The sequence below is a fragment of the Neoarius graeffei genome, chromosome 7 (assembly GCF_027579695.1).
Source record: "Neoarius graeffei isolate fNeoGra1 chromosome 7, fNeoGra1.pri, whole genome shotgun sequence".
Taxonomy (NCBI): Eukaryota; Metazoa; Chordata; class Actinopteri; order Siluriformes; family Ariidae; genus Neoarius; species Neoarius graeffei.
The window spans coordinates 70,623,451-70,648,841 of NC_083575.1; the positions used below are offsets into that span (position 1 = coordinate 70,623,451).

Sequence of the window (25,391 nt, forward strand, 5' to 3'; positions counted from 1 at the left end):
CAACTTGATTAGTTTTGGGACTTCTCATTAGAATTATATTTCCTCTCGCAGTTCTCACCTGATTTCAGTGCTGATTGATGTTTTGGGTAGATCTTTCCATGGGGAACAAAACTTGGTCATTTGTTCATTGATTTTCTTGTTATAAACAATTTGTTTATAACTTTGTTTACAACTTTGTTTACTTTCACTTGAATCATATCTCCTCCCTCACTTCTCAATGGAGTTCAGTTCTGATTGTTTTATTTGAAAGGACTAGACCTTCTGCAAAAAACTTGGACATTGTATTGTCAATTTTTTGCGAACAAATTAGTAATTAGTTCAACTTAACCAATTTTCTTCTGACTAGAATTGTATCTCCTCTGTCATTTATCATGCGAATTCAGTTCTGATCAATGTTTTGGGTCGATCTTCACTTGGGGAACAAAATTTAGTCCTTTGTAGATTTTCCTGTTGTAAACTATTTGTCGTGGAGGTTGGTCCTCTCTCACACCATCACATTTCAGTTCTGTTAGATGTTTTGGGTAGGCATGGTTGTTTTGATGGCAGGCCAGATGAGCTACTACGTCCTTGAAGTTCTGGTTATACTGTCACATAAAGTGTTACTTTTTGCATCTGAGGATAGAGTGAACTAGATACACTCATTCATGTTATATAGTGTGTCAGTCTAATTATGGATCAGGTGTATAACAACTCTCATTGTTGTTTCTCTTTCAGTTTGGAGTCCTTCTTGTACGGCTTTAGCACCTTGTTTAAAGGAGATTTCCGCATCGCCACGAAAGACGAGTGGGTCTTTGCTGACATGGATTTTCTCCAGAAGGTGGTTGCACCGGCGGTTAGGATGAGCCTCAAACTTCATCAGGTATGAATGTGTGCAGTACTGCTAAGAAGATAGGGAGCAAGAAAAGGAAATTAAAATGACGTCCTCTTTTTATTAATTATTACAGCTATGCTCCAAATTGTAATAAAGTATTCGTAAGAATTTCTATAAACTCTAAGATAAAAAAAGGAAAGCGCAAAATAAGTTGCGATCATTAACTCTTTACCAGAGGCAAAAAAAAAAAGGAATTTCTGTCTGTTTTGGAGGTGCTCGTGTTCAGCATTGTATTTATTTGTGATGTCATGTTCCACAGTTATGGTTAATGTCTCATATGAAAATAGACACTCCATGCTTTAAAAATTTGCAGTTTTTCCATAAATATTTGTTTTTTACCTAGCCTACTAGGTTTAAATGTTATAATTTTACTGTGGCAATTGTATACAGTGTTATACTATCAAAAAAGCTTGATTTATGCTGTCCATTTTATCTCTGTGGAGAGGTGTGAATTGTTTGCACAGCAAGGGGCTCATACCCCTCCATTTTCCATCGCTCTCCTCACCAGCAGCTAAACACAGAGTCACGGTACTCCTACACACAGATAACCACCAGTGTCCTGACTAATCTTATAACAGACGTGCAGCAATAAAATAATTAATTTGATTGAAAATGTCCGAGAAGTCGAGTTCCAGTCTGCCGGTGGAACGGAACGCCAGCGTAATGCTAGGAAAGGGTTAATCTTATGATGACTTAGGAACATGCAGTATGTCTTAGCTCACTAGGACTAATAATGGGTTGTGCAGATTTCTTAAGTGGAATCATTTTAAATACAGATGTATTCAATGCAAATGCAGGTCTTATTAAAACACTTGAGACAAGCTGAAAGTGCAAAGCAAACCCAAGTGTAGAACAGGGACAGGTCAGGCGATCAGCAAACAGATTAAACAAGGCAGAGACAGAATTGGTAACCAAAACAAGACAGAGTCAAACCAGGATACCAAAGACAATAAGGAGGATCAGTCATGTCACGAGTAAACACCAGGAGTGAGACATTTAAATGAAAGTCCAGGAGTGCGAACCAAGCTTGTAGTACTCGAGTCCAGGACTTGGACTCGAGTCCGACTCGTGCCCTAATTTTAAGGACTCGTGACTCGACTTGGACTTGAGCACTGATGACTCGGACTTGGACTCGTGCATTAACTGCATTCAGACTCGTAAATTGGAGATGAGGACTCTGATTTTTTTCTTTATTTTTTGTAACATGCTATAATAATTTGGCATAACATATTTATATCTACATTAATTTTTATATTAATTTCGTGCAAGAGCGTCACACCTGCGCACCTTGGTGCGTGCATCAGATAGGCTCTTGTGCACGTTCCGGACAGCACGCGCACCAAGCGGATTCTCGTGCTCACATCGTAAACGACTCGCATCTGCACAGAATTAAGGCGCAATCAGTGCGCCTGTATAAAAGCTGTGAAAGCGCACTTACTTTGTGAAGTATTAAGGTGCGTTGCTGACACATTACCGAGCCTTATTTCCTGTTTGGTTTCCTGATCCCAGATTTCCTGCTTCTCGTCTTTGATTCTGCCGAGTCTACGATAGCCTGTTTGTGTCTCGCTCGACCTATTGCCTGTTTCACTGTTTTACGATTTTGCCTGCCGTTCTGGATTATTTACCTGTCTTCACTTGCATTAATAAACACACCTTCTGCACTTACATCCATCTCCCAACCGTCTCTGACAGAATACTTCACACTCCCTGATAAAGAAAATGCACATTCACCTGTTCATACGTCACGTTCAGGAACAAACTAATGTTAATGGAGCTAAAACAGCCACCGTCAAATGGTGCGGTTGGAGTCTTGCTCTTGGACTCGACTTGAAATTTTTTTAATGACTTGGACTTGACCCGGAATTGAACACTGGGTACTCGAGACTGGACTCGGATATGAGGTTTAGTGACTCGACTACAACACTGGTGTGAACAGATGAGGTGTGATGGACTGCCATCTCATCACAGGTATAATCTCACCTCATGCCAGTCTTCCTGGAACAGAAGCCAGATCGACTGCAAACATGACCAGGATAAAGCAATTAATAAAGATGAATGAATTCATGAATGAATGAAAACTGATCTGAGTTTTATGTGAATTATAAGCACAGTTGTAAAGGTTTATGTAAAAGGTCTCTTTTGTCAGATAAACCAACAATCATGCTAATATGTATACGTTAGATACACAGATTATAAGTGTTTCCTCCATACTTACTAACCCACTAAAGTGAAGAACGGAAACACTGACCTGGGAATCACATGCTCTTCAGACCTTGTTTAGTTTTCAGCACTGTACACATCTATGAAAGCAACCTCTAAAGGCTCTATTCATCTTCTGAAACAAACTCATTCATATCTGTTGCTGTGTATATGGATGACAGGACCACTTCACGAGTCTGGAGGAGAGTGAGGAGCCGGCTGTGCTGTACGAGGCCATCAGCACATACCGGAGCTCGCTGGTGATATGTGATGAGGGCGACCCAGCATGGCGTAAGGCTGTGCTGTCCAGCAGAGAAACACTGCTGACGCTACGCCACACACTGGACGATGGCAACGACGAGTACAAGATCATCATGCTGTATAAACGCTACCTCAGCTTTAAAGTCATCAAGGTAAGACATTTTAAAGGAAAATATATCATTTACACATATGTGTAGTGATCTTGGAACACCCTTTGGATGTCAGTAATGATGCAGCACAAACATTAATTCAAGCTTTAATAATATGTTGCATTGACTATTGCAGTTGTTTTGGTCTCTTTCCACTGGCTACCAGTGAAATTTAGAATTAAATTTAAACTAGTTATGATTATTTTTAAAGCAATACATGGGCTTGCCCCTGAGTATATATGCAATATGATTAAGATTAAGAATCATTCACAGGATAGTTTAGGATCGAATAATCGCATACTACTTCAACCATCTGCTATCAAAACTAAGAAACTATCATCTCATCTCATTTTCTTCCGCTTATCTGGGGCCGAGTCGCGGAGGCAGCAGTCTGAGCATGGAAGCCCAAACTTCCCTCTCCCCAGACACTTTGGCCAGCTCGTCGGGAAGAACACCGAGGTGTTCCCAGGCCAGCCGAGAGACATAGTCCCTCCAGCGTGTCCTGGGTCTTCCCCAGGGCCTCCTCCCGGGGGGACATGCCTGGAACACCTCCCCAGGGAGGCGTCCAGAAGGCATCCGAAAGAGATGCCCGAGCCACCTCAGCTGATTCCTCTCGATGTGGAGGAGCAGCGGCTCTACTCCGAGCTCCTCCCGAGTGACTGTGCTTCTCACCCTACAGTATCTCTAAGGGAGCACCCAGCCACCCTGCAAAGGAAACTCATTTCGGCCGCTTGTATCCGTGAGCTTTTTCTTTCGGTCATCACCCAAAGCTCATGACCATAGGTGAGTGTCGGAACGTAGATCGACTGGTAAATCGAGAGCTTCATCTTTTGGCTCAGCTCCTTCTTCACCACGACGGACCAGTAAAGCAACCGCATCACTGCGGAGGCTGCACTGATCCGCCTGTTGATCTCACGCTTCATCCTTCCCTCACTCGTGAACAAGATCCCGAGATACTTAAACTCCTCCACTTGAGGCAGGACTTCTCCACCAACCTGAAGAGGGCAAGCCACCCTTTTCTGGTCGAGAACCATGGCCTTGGACTTGGAGGTGCTGATTCTCATCCCAGCCGCTTCACACTTGACTGCAAACTCGACTTTTATTATAGCTCCCTAGCTCAGCCGCCATGTGTTGGAGTTTACCCCAGTGAACGAGAGAGGGTCGCCTCTCTGTGCCTTCGGGTCGGGGAGAGGGCTCTTGCTGTTGTTTGTGCCTACCGGCTGAATAGCAGTATAGAGTATCCGGCCTTCTTGGAGTCCCTGGGAGAGGTACTGAGAGGTGCTCAGACTGGGGACTCCATTGTTCTACTGGGGGACTTTAACGCTCACATGGGCGACAACAGTGACACCTGGAGGGGTGTGATTGGGAGGAACGGCCTCCCCGATCTGAACCTGAGTGGTGTTTTGCTATTGGACTTCTGTGCTAGTAACGATTTGTCCATAACGAACACCATGTTTGAGCATAGGGGTGTCCATAAGTGCATGTGGCACCAGGACACCTTAGGTCGGAGGTCGATGATTGACTTTGTTGTTGTTTCATCTGATCTCCGGCCCTATGTCTTGGACACTCGGGTGAAGAGAGGGGCTGAGCTGTCAACTGATCACCACCTGGTGGTGTGTTGGATCCGCTGGCAGAGGAGGAAGCCGGACAGACCTGGCAGGCCCAAACGTATGGTGAGGGTCTGCTGGGAACGTCTGGCCGAGCACTCTGTCAGGGAGGTCTTTAACTCCCACCTCCGGCAGAGTGTCTCCCAGCTTCCGAGGGAGGCGGGGGACATTGAGTCTGAATGGACCATGTTCTCTGCCTCCATTGTCGACGCAGCTGTTCGGAGCTGTGGCCGCAAGGTCTCCGGTGCCTGTCAGGGTGGCAATCCCCGAACCTGGTGGTGGACACCGGAAGTAAGGGATGCCGTCAAGCTGAAGAAGGAGTCCTATTGGGCCATGTTGGCCTCCGGGGCTCCTGAGGCAGCTGACGGGTATCAGCAGGCCAGGCGTGCCGCAGCTCGGGCAGTTGCGGAGGCAAAAACTCGGAACTGGGAGGAGTTCGGTGAGGCCATGGAGGAGGACTATTGGTCGGCCTCGAGGAAATTCTGGCAAACCGTCCGGCACCTCAGGAGGGGAAGCAGTACTCTGCCAACACTGTTTACAGTGCGGGTGGGGAGCTGTTGACCTCGACTGGGGATATTGTTGGGCGGTGGAAGGAATACTTCGAGGATCTCCTCAATCCCACCGTCACGTCTTCCATTGAGGAAGTGGAGGCTGATGACTCAGAGGTGGACTCGTCCATTACACAAGCCAAAGTCACTGAGGTGGTTTGCAAGCTCCTCGGTGGCAAGGCACTGGGGGTGGATGAGATCTTCCCTGAGTATCTCAAGTCTCTGGATGTTGTGGGGCGGTCTTGGCTGACACGCCTCTGCAACATGGCGTGGCGGTTGGGGACAGTGCCTCTGGAGTGGCAGACCGGGGTGGTGGTCCCTCTTTTTAAGAAAGGGGACCAGAGTGTGTGCTCCAATTATAGGGGAATCACACTTCTCAGCCTCCAGGGTACTGGAGAGGAGAATTCGGCCAATAGTCGAACCTCGGATCCAGGAGGAACAAGTGTAGTTTTTTTTTCATTACGTAAATCTGTCTTGAAGATCTTTTTTGAATATAGGATGGTTATCGTAGTTATTATTAGGATGTTTTATTATTTATAGTTTTTATAGGAATCATAGGGCGTTTTACCATAGGACATTACCATGAGCTATTTTGTGTCTGTCATATTGATTTTAATCTTGTAATGCACATTTGATCATCTCATCTCATCTCATTATCTCTAGCCGCTTTATCCTGTTCTACAGGGTCGCAGGCAAGCTGGAGCCTATCCCAGCTGACTACAGGCGAAAGGCGGGGTACACCCTGGACAAGTCGCCAGGTCATCACAGGGCTGACACATAGACACAGACAACCATTCACACTCCCATTCACACCTACGGTCAATTTAGAGTCACCAGTTAACCTAACCTGCATGTCTTTGGACTGTGGGAGAAACCAGAGCACCCGGAGGAAACCCACGCGGACACAGGGAGAACATGCAAACTCCACACAGAAAGGCCCTCGCCGGCCACGGGGATCGAACCTGGACCTTCTTGCTGTGAGGTGACAGCGCTAACCACTACACCACCGTGCCGCCCAACATTTGATCATATTGATATCTAAATTTGCACAATAGAAGTATTTTTAAAAAATAATAATACTTTTTACTGCACAAAATTCTTGGACTTGCACAAGCTTTCAACTTCTTCAGGAGCCTTCATCGGGGATGGGAAGTGACGTCATTTCCCATCCGTGATGAAGGCTCCTGAAGGAGTTGAAAGCTTGCATATGTCCAAGAATTTTGTGCAGTAAAACGTTTTAAAACCTTTTTATGGAATTGATCGCTGTATAGATGAAAATCTTCAACTTAATAATAATACTATTGGGCGGCACGGTGGTGTAGTGGTTAGCACTGTCACCTCACAGCAAGAAGGTTCTGGGTTTGAGCCCAGTGGTCGACAGGGGCCTTTCTGTGTGGAGTTTGCATGTTCTCCCTGTGTCTGCGTGGGTTTCCTCTGGGTGCTCAGGTTTCCCCCACAGCTCAAAGACATGTGGTTAGGTTAACATGGAGTGGCCTTGGGCTGAAGGTTGGACTGAATTGCCCTTGAGCAAGGCACCTAACCCCCAACTGCTCCCCGGGGACTGTAGCATAACTAGATATGTGCATGTGTGTGTTCACTGCTTCAGATGGGTTAAATGCAGAGGTTAAATTTCACTGTGCTTGAGTGTGTGCTTGAATTTAAGTGTGATAAAGAAAGACTTCTTCTGCTTCTTCTTCTTCTTCTATTGTTACTGTGGCTGAATTCTGTCAAACAGCCAGAAACTGGTATTTTCTGCCTTTCACACACTTTGACGCAACAACTTTAATATAAATATTGTAACGGTCTCCAAAACAATGTGGTAATACTATATCTTTTATTAACCTTCCAAATTTACTATCTGGAAAGATCATGTTATGCAGGTAAGGAGCCAGTTAAAAAAAAAAGAAACAATCAGTCTACATAAAGACTGAAAAAGGTGTAATTGCTAGTTAGTTAAGAAAACTTTCCACTTGCAGTGAATATTTTGCTATGATCAAGTCGTTGGTTGGTTGGTTGGTTAGGCAACACAGTTTCACCTCACAGCAAGAAGGTTCCGGGTTCTAACCTCACGGCCGACAGAGACCTTTCTGTATGGGGTTTGCATGTTCTCTCCGTATCTGTGTGGGTTTCCTCCAGGTGCTCTGGTTTCCCCCACAGTTTAAAGACATGCAGATTAGGTAAAATACCCAGCCACTGGGGTTACACAAGCCAGTGCATACTTATTGCCGGTCCAAAGCCTGGATAGACTGGGGAGGGTTGTGTCAGGAAGGGCATCCAGTGTAAAAAACTATCCCAAATCAAATATGCGGAACAGTCGAAGGGGAGCAGTTGAAAGAAGAAGAAGAAGGTTGTGTGCCATAGTGAAATGAACGTAAACCTAATAAATTCACAGAAATTTATTTGGTCTACAGATCAGCTGTCTTATGATCTGTGACGCACATAGATTCTGTCGAAACAATAGCAAACAATTTGAAATTTATCCAACATAACAAAAGATTAGTCACTGAATTAAAGTAATTATTTTAGCTCTGATATAAGCGCAGACAGCTTAATCAGTCAAATCAAGAGCAATGATGGGGCATCCAGAACTCTTGATTGATTACTCAGTTTGGTGATATTTCTTATTTTTATATTGTATTTATTAGATGTGAAATTACACTGAATTTAAATAAATACATACAGTATTTCTTTCTTTATTTAAATGAACAAAACCGTGACCTAAAGGTTAGAGAAGCACGTTTGGGGCCAAAAGGTTGCTGGTTCAATTCCCTGGACCAGCAGGAATGGCTGAAGTGCCCTTGAGCAAGGCACCTAACCCTGACTGCTCCCCAGGCTGCTCTGGGTATATCGTACATCGCTCTGGATAAGAACGTCTACTAAATGTCTGTAATGTAATGTACTGTACCCATGAAAAGTTTAGACACCCCTACTCATTCATAGATTTTTCTGTATGTTGACTATTTTCTACACTGTACAACAATACTAAAGACATCAAAACTATGAAATAACACATAGAATTATGTGGTTAACAAAAATGTGGTACTGTACATAGCAGTGTATTGGTGTCTTTCACTGGAACGGGAATTAAATCTCAAGGTAATTTCAGGACAGTAATCCAAAATCATACACGTACTGTATGTATGCCAGTGTTTTTCAAACTTTTTCAGACCAAGGACCACTTTATCCATTAAAAAAAAAAAATTGTTGACCACTTAACCCCCTAAATATCTCATCTCATTATCTCTAGCCGCTTTATCCTGTCCTGCAGGGTCGCAGGCAAGCTGGAGCTTATCCCAGCTGACTACGGGCGAAAGGCGGGGTACACCCTGGACAAGTCGCCAGGTCATCACAGGGCTGACACATAGACACAGACAACCATTCACACTCCCATTCACACCTACGGTCAATTTAGAGTCACCAGTTAACCTAACCTGCATGTCTTTGGACTGTGGGGGAAACCGGCGCACCCGGAGGAAACCCACGCGGACACGGGGAGAACATGCAAACTCCACACAGAAAGGCCCTCGCCGGCCACGGGGCTCGAACCCAGGACCTTCTTGCTGTGAGGCGACAGCGCTAACCACTACACCACCATGCCGCCCCATCCCCTAAAGATCCTGAACAAAAAAAACAATGAGCCTACTTCAACAGTATATTTGAATTTACATAGGACTTTATTCAATATAGAAAACAATTCATCTGTGCTACTCATAACTTTGCTTTTGGAGTCACACAGGTGATTTGAGAGACACTGATAAAACGTGATATTTTACGACATCAACTCGCGGACCATACTTTGAGAAACAGTGGTGTATGATAATACAGTATACCTATTATGTAAAAAGATTCTGAGATTCTAAGAACATACAGTACCAGTCAAAAGTTTGGAAACACCTTCAAATTTGATGTTTTTATTTATTTTTTTTCCCACATTGCAAATTAATACTGAAGTCATCCAGACTATGCAGCAACACATAAGGAATCATTTAGTAAACTTTAAAATGTTAATCAAACCAAAATATGTTTTAGATTTTAGATTCTTCAAAGTAGGCACCTTTTGCTTTGATTACAGCTTTGCACACTCTTGACATTCTCTCAATCAGCTTCATGAGGTAATCACTCGAAATGGTTTTCCAACAGTCTTGAAGGAGTTCCCAGAGGTGCTGAGCACTCGTTGGCTGCTTTGCCTTCACACTGCGGTCCAACTCATCCCAAACTTTTTCGGACTAACTGACCTTCATTTCTTAAAGTAATGACGGACTGTCGTTTTTCTTTACTTAGTTGAGTAGTTCTTGACATAATATGGATTAGAACAGTACTCAAATAGGGCCATTCACTGTATACCAACTCTACCTCTTCACAACACAACTGATGGTCTCAAACACATTAAGAGGTCAAGAAATTAACTCTTGACAAGGCACAGCTATAAACTGAAAGCCATTCCAGGTGACTACCTCGTAAAGCTGACTGAGGTGGGGTTTACATTAGACCGTATCAGCGGATCATCAGATTAACGTTTTTAAAACGATTAGTGTGCACACAGCAACACCAATACACGATTTGCGTGTACACAGCAACACCAATACACGGATACGCTCGGCTCTGCAGGCATCCTGCGCTCCAAATCACTCCGCCCTGAACAGCGAGTGCCCTCTGGAGGGTGCGCACTCCGGCCCTGCACAGCTCACAGAGCGCGCGAGTATAGCGCACGAGCAGTGATTCGGGACTGAGCCGCTGTGTGTGTGATCTCAGCGCATATCACTTACCACTTGCAAGTGGAAGGATGGCAAGCCTAAAGACAATCATAACTACACAATGGGCAGTATTTGCATCAGTATTTGCAGTATTTTCATACTTTTATACTCTTTAATGAAAGGTGATACAAGGCGGAAGTCCGCGCCGTTTTTCAGCAGTCGCGTCACATGACCAACGCCAGCGAATCAGGAAGGTGGATGTCACAGTGACGTTGTCCAATGACGACGCCAGCTAGAGCTCAGCACAGCGTATCCGCGTATTCTCAATGTTTACACAGCACCGGACCAGACACGATCTGGATTGAATACGTGGACCCTGGCGGATTCCCGTTTCCCGGCGTTTCCAGGCGTTTTAATGTAAACGGACAGTGCATCCGCGAAGAAAACGAGACAGATACGGTCTAATGTAAACTTGGCCTGAGAAAATGCCAAGATGTGCAAAGCTGTCATCTAAGCAAAAGGTGCCTACTTTGAAGAATCTAAAATATAAAACATATTCTGGTTTGATTAACACTTTTTTGTTTACCAAATAATTCCATATATATTTCTTCATAATGTTGATGACTTTAGTATTAATCTACAATTCAGAAAATTTTAAAATAATGAAAAACCACTGAATTAGAGGCGTTTCCAAACTTTTGACTGGTACTGTATTTTAGCTGAAAACACTAAAAACGCTGCCTTGTCCTGAGGAGTTGGTCACGCTTGTAGTGCTGCAGAACAAGTTCTTTTTATTCGTTTTTTGCCTCAATCTGGTTCTCATCCCTGCCTACTCACGATAAAGTGCTCTAATAGCCATTATGCATCTCTGTTTGTCTGTCAGATCAATAAAGAGTGTGTGCGTGGGCTGTGGGCAGGACAGCAGCAGGAGCTGATCTTTCTGCGTAACCGTAATCCAGAGCGAGGAAGCATCCAGAACTCAAAGCAGGCACTGCGGAATATGATCAACTCGTCATGTGACCAGCCGCTGGGTTACCCCATGTTCGTGTCTGCCCTCACCACCTCGTACGCAGGAACACACAAGCACACGGGCAGCATCTGGGGTGGCACGCTCAGCCTCAAGGGCATCCGCACGTGGCTCTGCTCCCGATGGCTCCGGTGGGTCAGAACGAGCGATCACTTTTCTTCCAGTTGAAATGCAGCTCAGTGTGCATTTTATTAGTAATGTAACAAAAATTCATGTGAAATAAAATTGCAGTTTTACGCTGAATAATGAAAGAAGGTAAAAGAAAAATAAAGCCTAGCAATAGATTGAAGAATTAAACAGTAGCACACAGTTACTAGATTTAAGGTTGATATGAATGTCATTTTGCCTGATCTTTTAAGTGAAAAAATTTTGTTCTGGTGACGTTAACAGTGCATGATTGGAGATGTCTATAATATAAACACACGGTCATTTTCACTAATATCTCTGCTCTTGTCTGTCAGTGTAAGGAAGGACAATCTGACGAGTTGTAACAGTGGCGTGAACATGGAGGATGTGGACTGTGCTGTCTCCTCCATTAGTCATACTCACAACTCCGTCACATCCCAAAGCGCCAGCACACACCAGCCGCGTCCACGCAGCTCGCGCACCCGACACCACAGTACAGGTCAGACTGCCTTTGTGTATTTCTTTATTTATAATTATGGACATTTCTCATGTTATGAACCAATAACATGTTAAGCTCCATACTTAAGAGAATTTGGTAATGCATCAACCTGATTTTTTGATGGCTTTTGACCATACGATGTCTGTATGTAACACACAGTACTGTGCAAAAGTCTTAGGCCCCCTATTTTTTTTCATACAAACTTTGTTCTAGATTTCTATTTTATGACTTCTACATTATCAAGTCAGTACAAAAACATTTTAGAGTCCAAACATTCATTTTCCAGCACAAAATTAAATGTTACAGAAAAAGAAATGTTTGTATCTGAGCAGCATTTTACATAAGAGAGGACTTTTCAGATTAAAAAAGAAAACATAATAAACGCTACTGGGTTTTGGTGCAAAATGAAGAAGCGAGTGTGACAAAGTGTCCAGAAGAACTGTGGCTGGTTCTGTAAGATGCTCAGTAAAACCTACAGCTCATTTCCTTATCAAACTGCACTCACTGTACCGGAGATTACCATTATTTTTTTAAAGCAAAGGGTCATCTCACACCAAATATTGACTTTGTTTCATTTATTATGGCTTACTGCTTACTGTTTATAGTATTTTTTTAATGTTGAAACATTTCATTTCATTATTTTTAAGCCATTTTTGGTCTACAGCATTTCTTTACATGTGCCTAAGACTTTTGCACAGTACTGTACGTGCGAAGGACGTGCATGTACCAGCACACGGTACCCGATGGACCTGGTGGACGTGCCCGGTCTGTGAGTTTTGGTGGGCGGCCTTCTCTTGTCAGGTTTGTAGTGGTGACATATTCTTTCCATTTTGCTATAATGGATTTAATGGTGCTCCCTGGGATATTCAAAGTTTGGGATATTTATTATAACTTTGTCTCTGACCTGTTTGGAGTGATCCTTGGTTGTCATGTTGCTATACAATAAAACAACAATTTGCACCCTTGAGGTGGTAGGCATGTTGTGTAAATCAAATGGTGTTAACCCTCCAAAAATCCAATCTAATTCCAGCTTGTAATGCGACAAAACAGGCCGAACACCAAGGGGGATGAATACTTTTGCAAGGCACTGTAAGTAGGTGGATTGGTGACGTGTTAAATATATGAGTGCATGGTGCCCTGTGGAGGACTGACAGCCCGTCCTGGGTGTATTTCTGCCTCACGCTCAGTGTTCAAGAGATAACTCTGGCAACAACAACAGTCTTGACTAGGATAAAGTACTTCCTGAAGATGAAGGAATGAATGAAAACTACAAATATTAATTATAAAGTTTGCATGGCAGAGATGGAAAATAGTATATTTTTCCTTCAAACCTTCGCAATTAAACCTCTTTATTTAACTTTATGTTTCTGCTGTTCTTTTAATATACTGGATACAGGGAAGTATTATAACAGTGGCTGACGTTTACTTCATAGTCATTCACACATTATTCTAATATGAGAAATACAAAATGCTTTGCCCATCACATATTTGTCTACTAGTGTTAAATGAATGAGCTTGAACTTGTGATCCAACCTTTAAAACCGTTAAGCTTCACCAGTTCTACTTCAGTAACACAAATGATTTTAAAAGATTATGAAATACTAAAGTGGGACTTCTATATTTTGTCAGTCACACTGACTGAATGCTTCAAGTCTTCAAAATATCCTCAAGATTAATCTCTCGCTTGAACCTGCTGATGTTCTGTTGTGTCTCCCTCTGCAGGACGCCGTGAGTACCGCAGTGGCTCTGTGCAGCCTCAGTGTCAGCGAGCCCCAGTCACCAGTCGCTCGGGGCCAATCCTGGATCTCCAGCAGGGCTCGGGCTCCAACGGCGTCGTGCAGCGCCTCTCCAACAGTCAGCTGTCCTTCAACACCTCCTCCATCGCCTCTGTCTTCTCCCAGGTGCTCTGTGTTTTTTATATGCAGAACTCACTATCCGGGGCAGCACGGTGGTGTAGTGGTTAGCGCTGTCGCCTCACAGCAAGAAGGTCCTGGGTTCGAGCCCCGTGGCCGGCGAGGGCCTTTCTGTGTGGAGTTTGCATGTTCTCCCCGTGTCCGCGTGGGTTTCCTCCGGGTGCTCCGGTTTCCCCCACAGTCCAAAGACATGCAGGTTAGGTTAACTGGTGACTCTAAATTGAGCGTAGGTGTGAATGTGAGTGTGAATGGTTGTCTGTGTCTATGTGTCAGCCCTGTGATGACCTGGCGACTTGTCCAGGGTGTACCCCGCCTTTCGCCCGTAGTCAGCTGGGATAGGCTCCAGCTTGCCCGCGACCCTGTAGAAGGATAAAGCGGCTACAGATAATGAGATGAGATGAACTCACTATCCCAAAAAATCATCAGGCGAGTTCATATTCTCTTAGCAAGGCCAGGATAGCTGGGTTCATCTCAAAGCTCATGTGCAAACTGAAAAAAAATCCTAATATTTATTTGATATCTATCCATCCATCCATTATCTGTAGCTGCTTATCCTGTCCTACAGGGTCGCGGGCAAGCTGGAGCCTATCCCAGTTGACTATGGGCGAGAGGCGGGGTACATCCTGGACAAGTCGCCAGATCATTGCAGGGCTGACACATAGACACAGACAACCATTCACACTCACATTGACACCTACGGTCAATTTAGAGCCACCAGTTAACCTAACCTGCATGTCTTTGGACTGTGGGGGAAACCGGAGCACCCGGAGGAAACCCACGCGGAGAACATGCAAACTCCACACAGAAAGGCCCTCGCCGGCCGCTGGGCTCGAACCCAGGACCTTCTTGCTGTGAGGTGACAGCGCTAACCACTACACCACCATACCACCTTTATACCAGTTTTTGTTAAATTAAGCACTATACAGTGAGCTCTAGAATTATTGGCATCCCAATAAAGATGGATAAAAGAAGGTTCTAAAATGTCTTTATGGTTAAGTAACAAATCCTACACTGAAAACAAGCAAGAAAAGCCTTATCAAACATATATTATATACACACACACACACACATATATATATATCATATTACACAGTTAGGGCGGCACGGTGGTGTAGTGGTTAGCGCTGTCGCCTCACAGCAAGAAGGTCAGGGTTCGAGCCCCGGGGCCGGCGAGGGCCTTTCTGTGTGGAGTTTGCATGTTCTCCCCGTGTCCGCGTGGGTTTCCTCCGGGTGCTCCGGTTTCCCCCACAGTCCAAAGACATGCAGGTTAGGTTAACTGGTGACTCTAAATTGAGCGTAGGTGTGAATGTGAGTGTGAATGGTTGTCTGTGTCTATGTGTCAGCCCTGTGATGACCTGGCGACTTGTCCAGGGTGTACCCCGCCTTTCGCCCGTAGTCAGCTGGGATAGGCTCCAGCTTGCCTGCGACCCTGTAGAAGGATAAAGTGGCTACAGATAATGAGATGAGATGAGATTACACAGTTACGCGTAGATATGAAGTTTATCTTTGAGTGGTGAATGTATATTTCATGAGTGAATGAAGTGAAGGAATTATATATTTTCAACACAAGAAGATAAACTTCATATCTTCAAGCCAACGTTTGATTTTCTTTTTATTATATAGACACAGGGCGGCACGGTGGTGTAGTAGTTAGCACTGTCGTCTCACAGCAAGAAGGTCCTGGGTTTGAGCCCAGCGGCCGGCGAGGGCCTTTCTGTGTGGAGTTTGCATGTTCTCCCCGTGTCCGTGTGGGTTTCCTCCGGGTGCTCCGGTTTCCCCCACAGTCCAAAGACATGCAGGTTAGGCTAATTGGTGCCTCTAAATTGACCGTAGGTGTGAATGTGAGTGTGAATGGTTGTTTGTCTCTGTGTGTCAGCCCTGTGATGACCTGGCGACTTGTCCAGGGTGTACCCCGCCTCTCACCCATAGTCATCTGGGATAGGCTCCAGCTTGCCTGCGACCCTGTAGAACAGGATAAGCGGCTACAGATAATGGATGGATGGATATATAGACACATTCACAAACAAAAAGTACCCGAATTTATCAAAACAGTTCATCGATTTCTTCATGAATGACCTATTGAAAATTATTGTACATCCGGACCACTTTTTTCATTGAATAAAAACATGTATTCTGTTCCCTTCTAGTGGGTTTATCGATAGCATGCAATATTGTTATCATATCGCTTATCCTCCATGTATTACGCCACTCTCCCTAATGGAGAATTAGTGTGCAGTATTGTTATAATATTGCATGTTGTCAAGACAACACAACGTCACACGTTAGAGCTCATGCAAAGATCCAGTGACAAAACTTTTCTGCTGCACATGCGCATGATCATTTCTTTGTCAGCCTGAAACTAAATACGTGCTGAACACCTGAAAGGCTACCAAAACTTCATTATATATTCTTCACACATATTTTCAAGAGAAAAACATACCAACGGACATCGAAAAACTGGAAAAGAGACACATCGGAGATGTCAAACTTCCGCCAAGTGAGTGATTGTGACAGTTTGTAAACAAACATGGCCACGAGGTTTGCTTCGTTAAAAGCGGAAGATTTTGAGAGAATTTTGGCTGCCAGCTCCGTTGTGTGTAGCTGTCGATGTTGATTTTAAAAGTAACTAAGTAAATTACACAGGGAAATGAATACTTAAGTCTGAATGAAAAGTACTATGGTGAGTGTGTGTGGAAGAAGAGTCTGGAGACAGAAATCTTAGTTTCTCAGTTGTTAGCCTGTGCAAATGATGAACGCCAGAGCGGCTGGAAGGTGACTTCACTACCATGCTCACAGCGCTAACTTGCGGGTAAGCTAGCATTGGCCTTCGAGAATACTGATATGAAAAATGTATAATAATAATAATAATATTGGCTGACTTTTTTTGTGGTATATCACATATATTCCATTCAGCTAGCATGATATTGAACTCATCTTCCACTCGTTCAATATCATGCTAGCTGAATGGAATATATCTGATATGCCACTCAAAGCCAGTCATCTCATCTCATCATCTCATTATCTCTAGCCGCTTTATCTTTCTACAGGGTCGCAGGCAAGCTGGAGCCTATCCCAGCTGACTACGGGCGAAAGGCGGGGTACACCCTGGACAAGTCGCCAGGTCATCACAGGGCTGACACATAGACACAGACAACCATTCACACTCACATTCACACCTACGGTCAATTTAGAGTCACCAGTTAACCTAACCTGCATGTCTTTGGACTGTGGGGGAAACCGGAGCACCCGGAGGAAACCCACGCGGACACGGGGAGAACATGCAAACTCCACACAGAAAGGCCCTCGCCGGCCCCGGGGCTCGAACCCAGGACCTTCTTGCTGTGAGGCGACAGCGCTAACCACTACACCACCGTGCCGCCCCAAAGCCAGTCAATATTCTTTAAATACGTCACTCAGATCCGTGATGTATTTCGTATGAAAAATGTGAGTTTTTCAACACAAGAAGATAAACTTCATATCTTCAAGCCAGTGTGTGATTTTTCTTTTTATTATATAGACACATTCATAAACAAAAAGTACCCAAATTTATCAAAACTATTAATCGATTTCCTCACGAGTGACAAATTGAAAAATGTTACTCAAAGGCCTGGATGTAGTTTGTATGAAAAATACGAGTGGTGTATTTCCCAGTAAAACACGTGTCTCTGTCTCGCTCTCTCTCTCTCTCATATATATAAAAAACACACAGTACCAGTCAAAAGTTTGGAAACCCTTAGTCATTCATAGGGATTTCTGTGTTTTCACTATTTTCTACATTGTAGAACAATACTGAAGACATCAAAACTATGAAATCTTCTTCTTCTTCTTTTGGCTGCTCCCGATTAGGGGTCGCCACAGCGGATCTTTCGTCTCCATTGCTCCCTGTCTTCCGCATCCTTCTCTACCACACCTGCCACTTTCATGTCCTCTCTCACCACATCCATGTATCTCCTCTTTGGCCTTCCTCGTTTTCGTGTGCCTGGCAGCTCCATCCTTAACATTCTCCTTCCAACATGCTCTGCATCTCTTCTCAGGATGTGCCCATACCATCTCAGTCTCATCTCTCTTAGCTTAACTCTTTACCCCTTAAAGCAGTTGCTACAGCCACCCTTATATATATGTATATACTGTTCACCCTTAGAACATATTTACAAGAAAAAAAGTCTAAAGACAAGGTTTTAGACAAGGCGTCATACGTCGTCATTATGGGATATACACAGGGTTGTCATTAAGGGGTAAAGAGTTAATTCCCAAGCTCTCCACATGTGCTGTCCCTCTGATGTGCTCGTTCCTTATCCTGTCCAACCTCCTGTCGCAAACCTTAACATCCTTAACTCCGCCAGCTCCAACTTTGCCTCCTGTCTCTTCGTTAAGGGTACGGTCTCCAATCCATACATCACAGCTGGTCTCACTACTGTCTTATACATCTTACCTTTCACTTTTGCTGGGACTTTCCTATCACAAATGACTCCTGAAATCCTTCTCCAACTGCTCCACCCTGCCTGCACTCTCTTTCTCACCTCACTATCACAGCCCCCATTTTCCTGCACAGTTGACCCCAGATACTTGAATTCACCAACTTTCTTTACGTCTACTCCTTGCATCTTCACTACACTCTCATCCCCATTCTCACTGATGCACATGTATTCTGTTTTACTACTGCTCACCTTCATTCCTCTTCGTTCCAATGCATCCATCAAAACTATGAAATAACGTATGAAATTATGGGGTAAACAAAAAAGTAAAAAAAAAAAAAAACGTTTAATATTTTCAATTCTTCAAATTAGCCAGCGTTTACCTTGATGATGCTTTGCATACTACTGGCATTATCTTAACCAGCTTCATGAGGTAGTCACCTGGAATGATTTTTGATTAACAGGTGCCTCGTCAAAAGTTAATTAGTGCAATTTCTTGCCTTCTTAATGTGTTTGAGATCAAATAGTAAATAATAACAATACAATAAATAGCCCTGTGATGACCTGGCGACTTGTCCAGGGTGTACCCCGCCTTTCGCCCGTAGTCAGCTGGGATAGGCTCCAGCTTGCCTGCGACCCTGTAGAAGGATAAAGCGGCTAGAGATAATGAGATGAGATGAGACAATAAATAGCCCTATTCCACAACTGTAGTAATCCATATTATGTCAAGAACCGCTCAACTAAGTAAAGAGAAACGACATCCATCATTACTTTAAGACAAGAAGTGTCTTTTAATTAATAAAAATAAAGAAAAAAAAACATTGAGTTAGGAGGAGTGTCCAAACTTTTGACTGGTACTGTGTGTGTGTGTTTTAAATAAAGCCATATGTGTCACAATTACTGCTTTAATTTCTTAGCCATGTCATTCATCAGCATGGGGAAGACTTGAGAAAACACAAAATGAAATGAAACAGAAGTGTGTCGACCTTCCTGAATTAGACTATGACTATATAAATAGCTTTAAGTTGAAAATGTTCAGAGCTGTAATAAACGTGGAAGTTTATTTTGCACTCCCATATACAGGGTAGAGAGACAAAAATTCTTCAAGGATTACAGTTTTGGGATCATCAAGTCCATAAAAATGGACTTGATGATCCCCCCCCCAAAAAATGTAATCCTTGAAGAATTTTTGTTTCTAAATCTAAAATTAGACGCCACTTGCATGTGACCAGTCTATTTGAAGATATTACTGGAATGCTTCTGCTATGCACTGTATCTCACTAATGTCTGTAGTGCAGTCGACTCTCCAGTGACTCCTCAGTGTTTTCACTGCGGTTGTAATTCACTTTGCAGGCAACAGAGGGCTCTGAAAGTTACAAACAGCTCCATTAAATTGCTCTGTTATACTGTAATAATATTAATGACTTCCATTATTTCTATGCTGAGTTGCATTCCACATAGAAGACCTGCTCTACAACTAAAGTTGATAATGATAATGATGACTGTAGGTGCCGCGTGTGTCTGCGGCGGGCGCCGCACTCTCAACTCAGCCACGCTGCAGTCAGGCCTCCTCCTCCAGCTCCACTCTCAGCCTGCTGTTCGGGAAGCGCAGCTTCTCCAGTGGTCTGGTCATGTCGGGTCTCTCCGCCGCTGAGGGAGGAAACAGCAGTGACACACAGTCATCCAGCTCAGTCAATATCATCACCCCGGGACCATCAGTACGCCACACACAGGTACAGCTTCACACACACGTATGAGGAAGGTGGTGTGACTTATCATACTGTTATAGCAATTTACACTGCTTAACCATAATGTTTTATATTATATGGACACGAGTGTTTTACTGGGAAATACACCATTCGTATTTTTCTTGTGAGCTACATCCAGGACATGGAGAACCAAAACCGTGACATAAATCTCTATATGTCACTTGTAAGGAAATCGATTAATTGTTTTGATAAATTTGGATACTTTTTGTTTATGAACGTGTCCATATAATAAAAAGAACATCACACGTTGGCTTGAAGATATGAAGTTTATATCTTTTCGTGTTGAAAAACTCGCATTTTTCATATGAAACACATCGCGGATCTAAGTGACACCTTTGAATAATATTGGCCAGCTTTGAGTGGTATATCAGATATATTCCATTCAGCTAGCATGATATTGAACGAGTCGAAGACGAGTAGCTGAATGGAATATATCTGATATACCTCGAAAAAAAGCCAGCCAATATCTCATCTCATCTCATTATCTCTAGCCGCTTCATCCTTCTACAGGGTCGCAGGCAAGCTGGAGCCTATCCCAGCTGACCACGGGCGAAAGGCGGGGTACACCCCGGACAAGCCGCCAGGTCATCACAGGGCTGACACATAGACACAGACAACCATTCACACCTACGGTCAATTTTAGAGTCACCAGTTAACCTAACCTGCATGTCTTTGGACTGTGGGGGAAACCGGAGCACCCGGAGGAAACCCACGCGGACACGGGGAGAACATGCAAACTCCACACAGAAAGGCCCTCGCCGGCCACGAGGCTCGAACCCGGACCTTCTTGCTGTGAGGCGACAGCGCTAACCACTACACCACCGTGCCGCCCAGCCAGCCAATATTATTATTATTATACATATACATTCATTTCAGGTGTTCAATACATCTTTCTCTTTCAAAATTCTCTCAAAATCTTCCGTATTTAATGAAGCAACCCTGGCGGCCATATTTGTTTACAAATTGTTATGGTCGCTTGCTAACGCGGAAGTTTTACATCTCTGATGTGTGACGTCATGTTGTTTTGACAACCATGGAATATTGTAAGCCATATTCAACACTCATTCTGCGGTGGGTAGAGTACACGTAGGATACACGTAGGATACGCGATATGCTAACAATTTTGCCTGCTATCGAATCAAATGAATGAAACCCACTCAAAGGGAATAGAACACATTTTTATTCCATCGAAAAAGTGTCCTGGATGTATAGTAATTCCCAATATGTCACTCCCAGTGTTTTCCCACTGACTAGACACTTCTTGTCAAAATAGCGAACCGGTTCAAAATTAAAATTCTTTTGATTAACTTGCATTTTTCTTTGTGTTGATGTGTCCATATAATATAAAGAATATTACATGGTGGTGTGAAGATATGAAGTTTATCTTCTTGTGTTGAAAATATTTTCACTTCACTCATTTGTGAATATGTTCACCACTCGAAGATAAACTTAATATCTTCACGTCACCGTGTAATATCCTCTATATATTTTATATTCCTGCTGATAATTAAAAAAAATTAAGGGCTAAAATTAGGGCTGCAATTGATGATTTCTTGTTGCTAATGGTTTAATCTGTTCAAGTTATTGATTAATTGGAATCTTTTAGAAAATACTAAATACAAAAAAAAAGAGATTTTTTGCAGCATTTCAATCCACTAATACAACTTCACAACTCTTAACCTGTCTTAATTAAATAATAGGTCACTATCTGATAAATGGTGTATTGTATTGTAATCTGTTACAGCATGAGAATATTATCAATTGATTATAATCAACCACTTTTTTTTTTTTAATTAGACAGCCAGAATAGCATGAGGTCATGGTATTCTGTACATTTTTCTCTACTGGTTCAGCACACATTATCACATCAGTGTTGCATACAGTGATGGTCTTAATCACTGGAAGAGAGTCTTACTGCATCTCAAGTCCTGATGTTTTTGTAAAGGCCAACGAGACCGTCAATGACGACGTAGCTCACTCCAGCCCCGTCTAGTCCAGAAGGAACGATCTAAAGTGAGCCACCTTATGCAATAAATGTTACAAGCTATATACGCCCTAGGAATACCGACCTATTTGGCAGAAAGAATCCAAAATGGTGAGGAACTGACTGAGAAGAAGTGATTTTTGTTGAACTGCTCATTAAGGTTTAATTAGTCCATAACTTCACTCATAATTGTAATTAAGCAAATCTGGATAGAAGTTATATGCACCCTAGGTACCCCTACCTTTATGCCAGAAAGAATCAAAATCAGTGAAGAATTGAGGGAGAAGAAGCGATTTGTGTGGAAACTGCTTGTTAGGGTTTAATTACTCCATATCTTCATTATTAATTGCAATTATGCAAACTTGGGTCGAAGCCACATGCACCCCAGGCAGACCTACCTTCCTGACAAAAAGAATACAAATCAGTGAAGAACTGAGAGAGAAGAAGCGATTTTCATGAAATGTGGACGACGATGGACGGACGACGAATAACACACGATGGTATAAGCTCATCGCCTGTGGACTGGATGAGCTAATATACGCTGGCTCACTAACTGTATGCTAAATTCATTTTGCTTGCTGGGTTTGTGTAAGGAGACTCATTTTTGGTGCGTTCTCTGAAGCTCTGGGATTGACTCCCAGATCAGGGACCCTTTTTGAGATTAACTCCCAGCACTCTCACTGTGAACCGAAAGCAGGGCTCATCTCATCTCATTATCTCTAGACGCTTTATCCTTCTACAGGGTCGCAGGCAAGCTGGAGCCTATCCCAGCTGACTACAGGCGAAAGGCGGGGTACACCCTGGACAAGTCGCCAGGTCATCACAGGGCTGACACATAGACACAGACAACCATTCACACTCACATTCACACCTACGCTCAATTTAGAGTCACCAGTTAACCTAACCTGCATGTCTTTGGACTGTGGGGGAAACCGGAGCACCCGGAGGAAACCCACGCGGACACGGGGAGAACATGCAAACTCCGCACAGAAAGGCCCTCGCCGGCCACAGGGCTCAAACCCGGACCTTCTTGCTGTGAGGCGACAGCGCTAACCACTACACCACCGTGCCGCCCACAACATATACTGCATATTAAAAATAGACATTGTGTAAGTTACGTAAATAAAATCATTTCATGTTTATCAGTTTAACTACTTATAGCCTAATTGTTTGCTCTTGAACTGTATTGATTTGTTGTTGTAGTCCTACCAGAAATTGTTTCTCTAATGAACACACACTAACGACTCAACTCTGGAACAACAAAGTTCCACAGGTCCTACGTCTCGGATTCCCACTCTAACCTGTGCCTTTGCATTTCTATTTCCCCCATTAGAGATACTTGAGATATTCCATTTAAAAATGATGGCTTTGTGTCCGTGAGATGGAAACAGTTGTGTACAATTAATAATGTCCTCTTTGTTGTTGACAGTGGACATCAGAAGCATACGAGAGCATAGACGCCACATCCAGTGTGACTTCAGGGCCAAAAGACAACACAGCATCGGGTGAGAAGAGCCAGGAAATGTCAGGCTCGGGCTCGGGCTCAGGCTTCCAGGAGAAACCAGAGCAGAAGAGCACCTGAGAGCTTCTCAACTTGTCCACACAACTCATAAGACTTGATTTATAAACTAAATCATTATAAAGGTTCAGTATTAAAAGGTATTACTATAGAACAGGGGAAGTAAGCATTCCAGAAGAAGTCGAGTGTGTTGAGTTGGATTAAGTGTAGCAGATCTGAGCACTGAAAGTGTTCAGTGTGGTGGGAACTCTGGATTTCCTGTGGGACTGTGATCAGAAGATTATGACTTGTGTGCTCAAGATACAAATGCTTTATCTAGGTCAGGGTTGTAGTAGAGGATCCGGAGCCTATAACCAGGATCACTGGGCATGAATGCACCCTGGATGGGATGCCAGTACATTACACATACACACTACTGGCATGGCATGTTTTTGGGAGGTTGGAAGAAACTGTAGAACCCTGAGGAAACCCACACAGACACGAACAACCTGGAAAAAAACTCCACAAAGCCAGTAACCTGATATCTGGACCAAACTGGTGACCCTGGAGCTGTGAGGTGCCAACACTACCTTCAGCCACAAAATCCACAGACTATAAGACCTCACTGAAGCATGTAGCCTCCCTTTACAGAAAATAAAAATGACAAAACCGACCAACAATCACTTGAAATTTGTCCGTCATCGCTAGGGAGTTGAATAGAGACAAATAATACTGACAAGGCGAGAAGTGGAATGCTTGCTCAGACACTGCACTGAATATCCAATGCAAAAATGAAATAAATATAATTTCCTTAGCAGTTCATCACTGGACATTAGATGTCAACATGATCACTGTGTCGCTGCTTTATATATGCACAATGGCTCCCAAAAGCATGGACACTAAAATAAATTAATTCCTCTGCACAGTTTAATGTTCAGAATTTAACTACAAAAATTTAACACACTTGATATCTTCATTAAGACCTTTTCTCAATTTTCAGATTTTAATACAGTGATGGTGGATTCGAAATATTTTCAGCATCAAAAGCTGACACATCTGTTATAAGACAGTCTTTGGTTCCTGCAGCATGTGCTTTTTTTTTTTTTGGTTAATTAAGATGGTACTTTGATGATTAATTAAACCTGAAGTGTCAATAGTACCTCACAAAAATGACCTCATCCAATAAAAATATCTGATTAAATGGGTCTGTATGTCATTCGGACTGTTGAGTACATATATCGTCTAATGATTTAGACACGTACGTAGATAAATGACTCCACTGAATGAGATTCAGAATCGTCTGTTAATGACAGTATTTCGCTGTGCGTACACAATATGAATATACTGTGTATGTCATGTTGTATTTTTTGTTTAATGATATTGGTATTTCGATTACGTTCATTATGTCTTATATTAAATATAGTTAGTTTTTTTTTTCTTTTTTATCAGACATCTAGTTTTTGGGTTTGTTTACCTGACATGTTTTGACGTACGACTGTCGTCTTCCTCAGAGTGTCACCGGATGTTAATTGGTGACGCATCTTTTATCAGCTGATGTTTCTGAAGGCGTGGCCTTCCTGTCTGGATTGACAGGTCGGTCACGCCTTCTACTGTCTGTTTGTCCCCTGCAAGATGGCACTCCAGGTGTGGGAGAGCATGTATGCTCCCTCATCCCGGTTGATGGTCCTCGGGCTTCGCTTACTATAACAGATCACTGTAAAAGGGAAAATCATATTATGGACTGGGGGAATGCCAGAGTCATCCGCACAGAAGATAACAAACATCAGCGCTGGATCAGGGAGGCCATGGAGATCCGTAAGCGAAGCCCGAG

General features: G+C 43.3%; 1 protein-coding gene across 1 annotated transcript in view; it reads left to right on the top strand.

The window, feature by feature from the left end:
• The window catches only part of pcnx2 (pecanex 2), a 93,848-nt gene extending 70,204 nt beyond the window's left edge, over window positions 1–23,644 (top strand). The window contains exons 29-35 of the mRNA XM_060925000.1: window positions 715–859; window positions 3,253–3,483; window positions 11,213–11,487; window positions 11,818–11,981; window positions 13,704–13,882; window positions 19,818–20,042; window positions 23,492–23,644. Coding sequence (XP_060780983.1) covers window positions 715–859; window positions 3,253–3,483; window positions 11,213–11,487; window positions 11,818–11,981; window positions 13,704–13,882; window positions 19,818–20,042; window positions 23,492–23,644 — 1,372 coding nt within the window. The remainder of the gene's footprint in view (window positions 1–714; window positions 860–3,252; window positions 3,484–11,212; window positions 11,488–11,817; window positions 11,982–13,703; window positions 13,883–19,817; window positions 20,043–23,491) is intronic.
• Window positions 23,645–25,391: the final 1,747 nt, after the last annotated feature.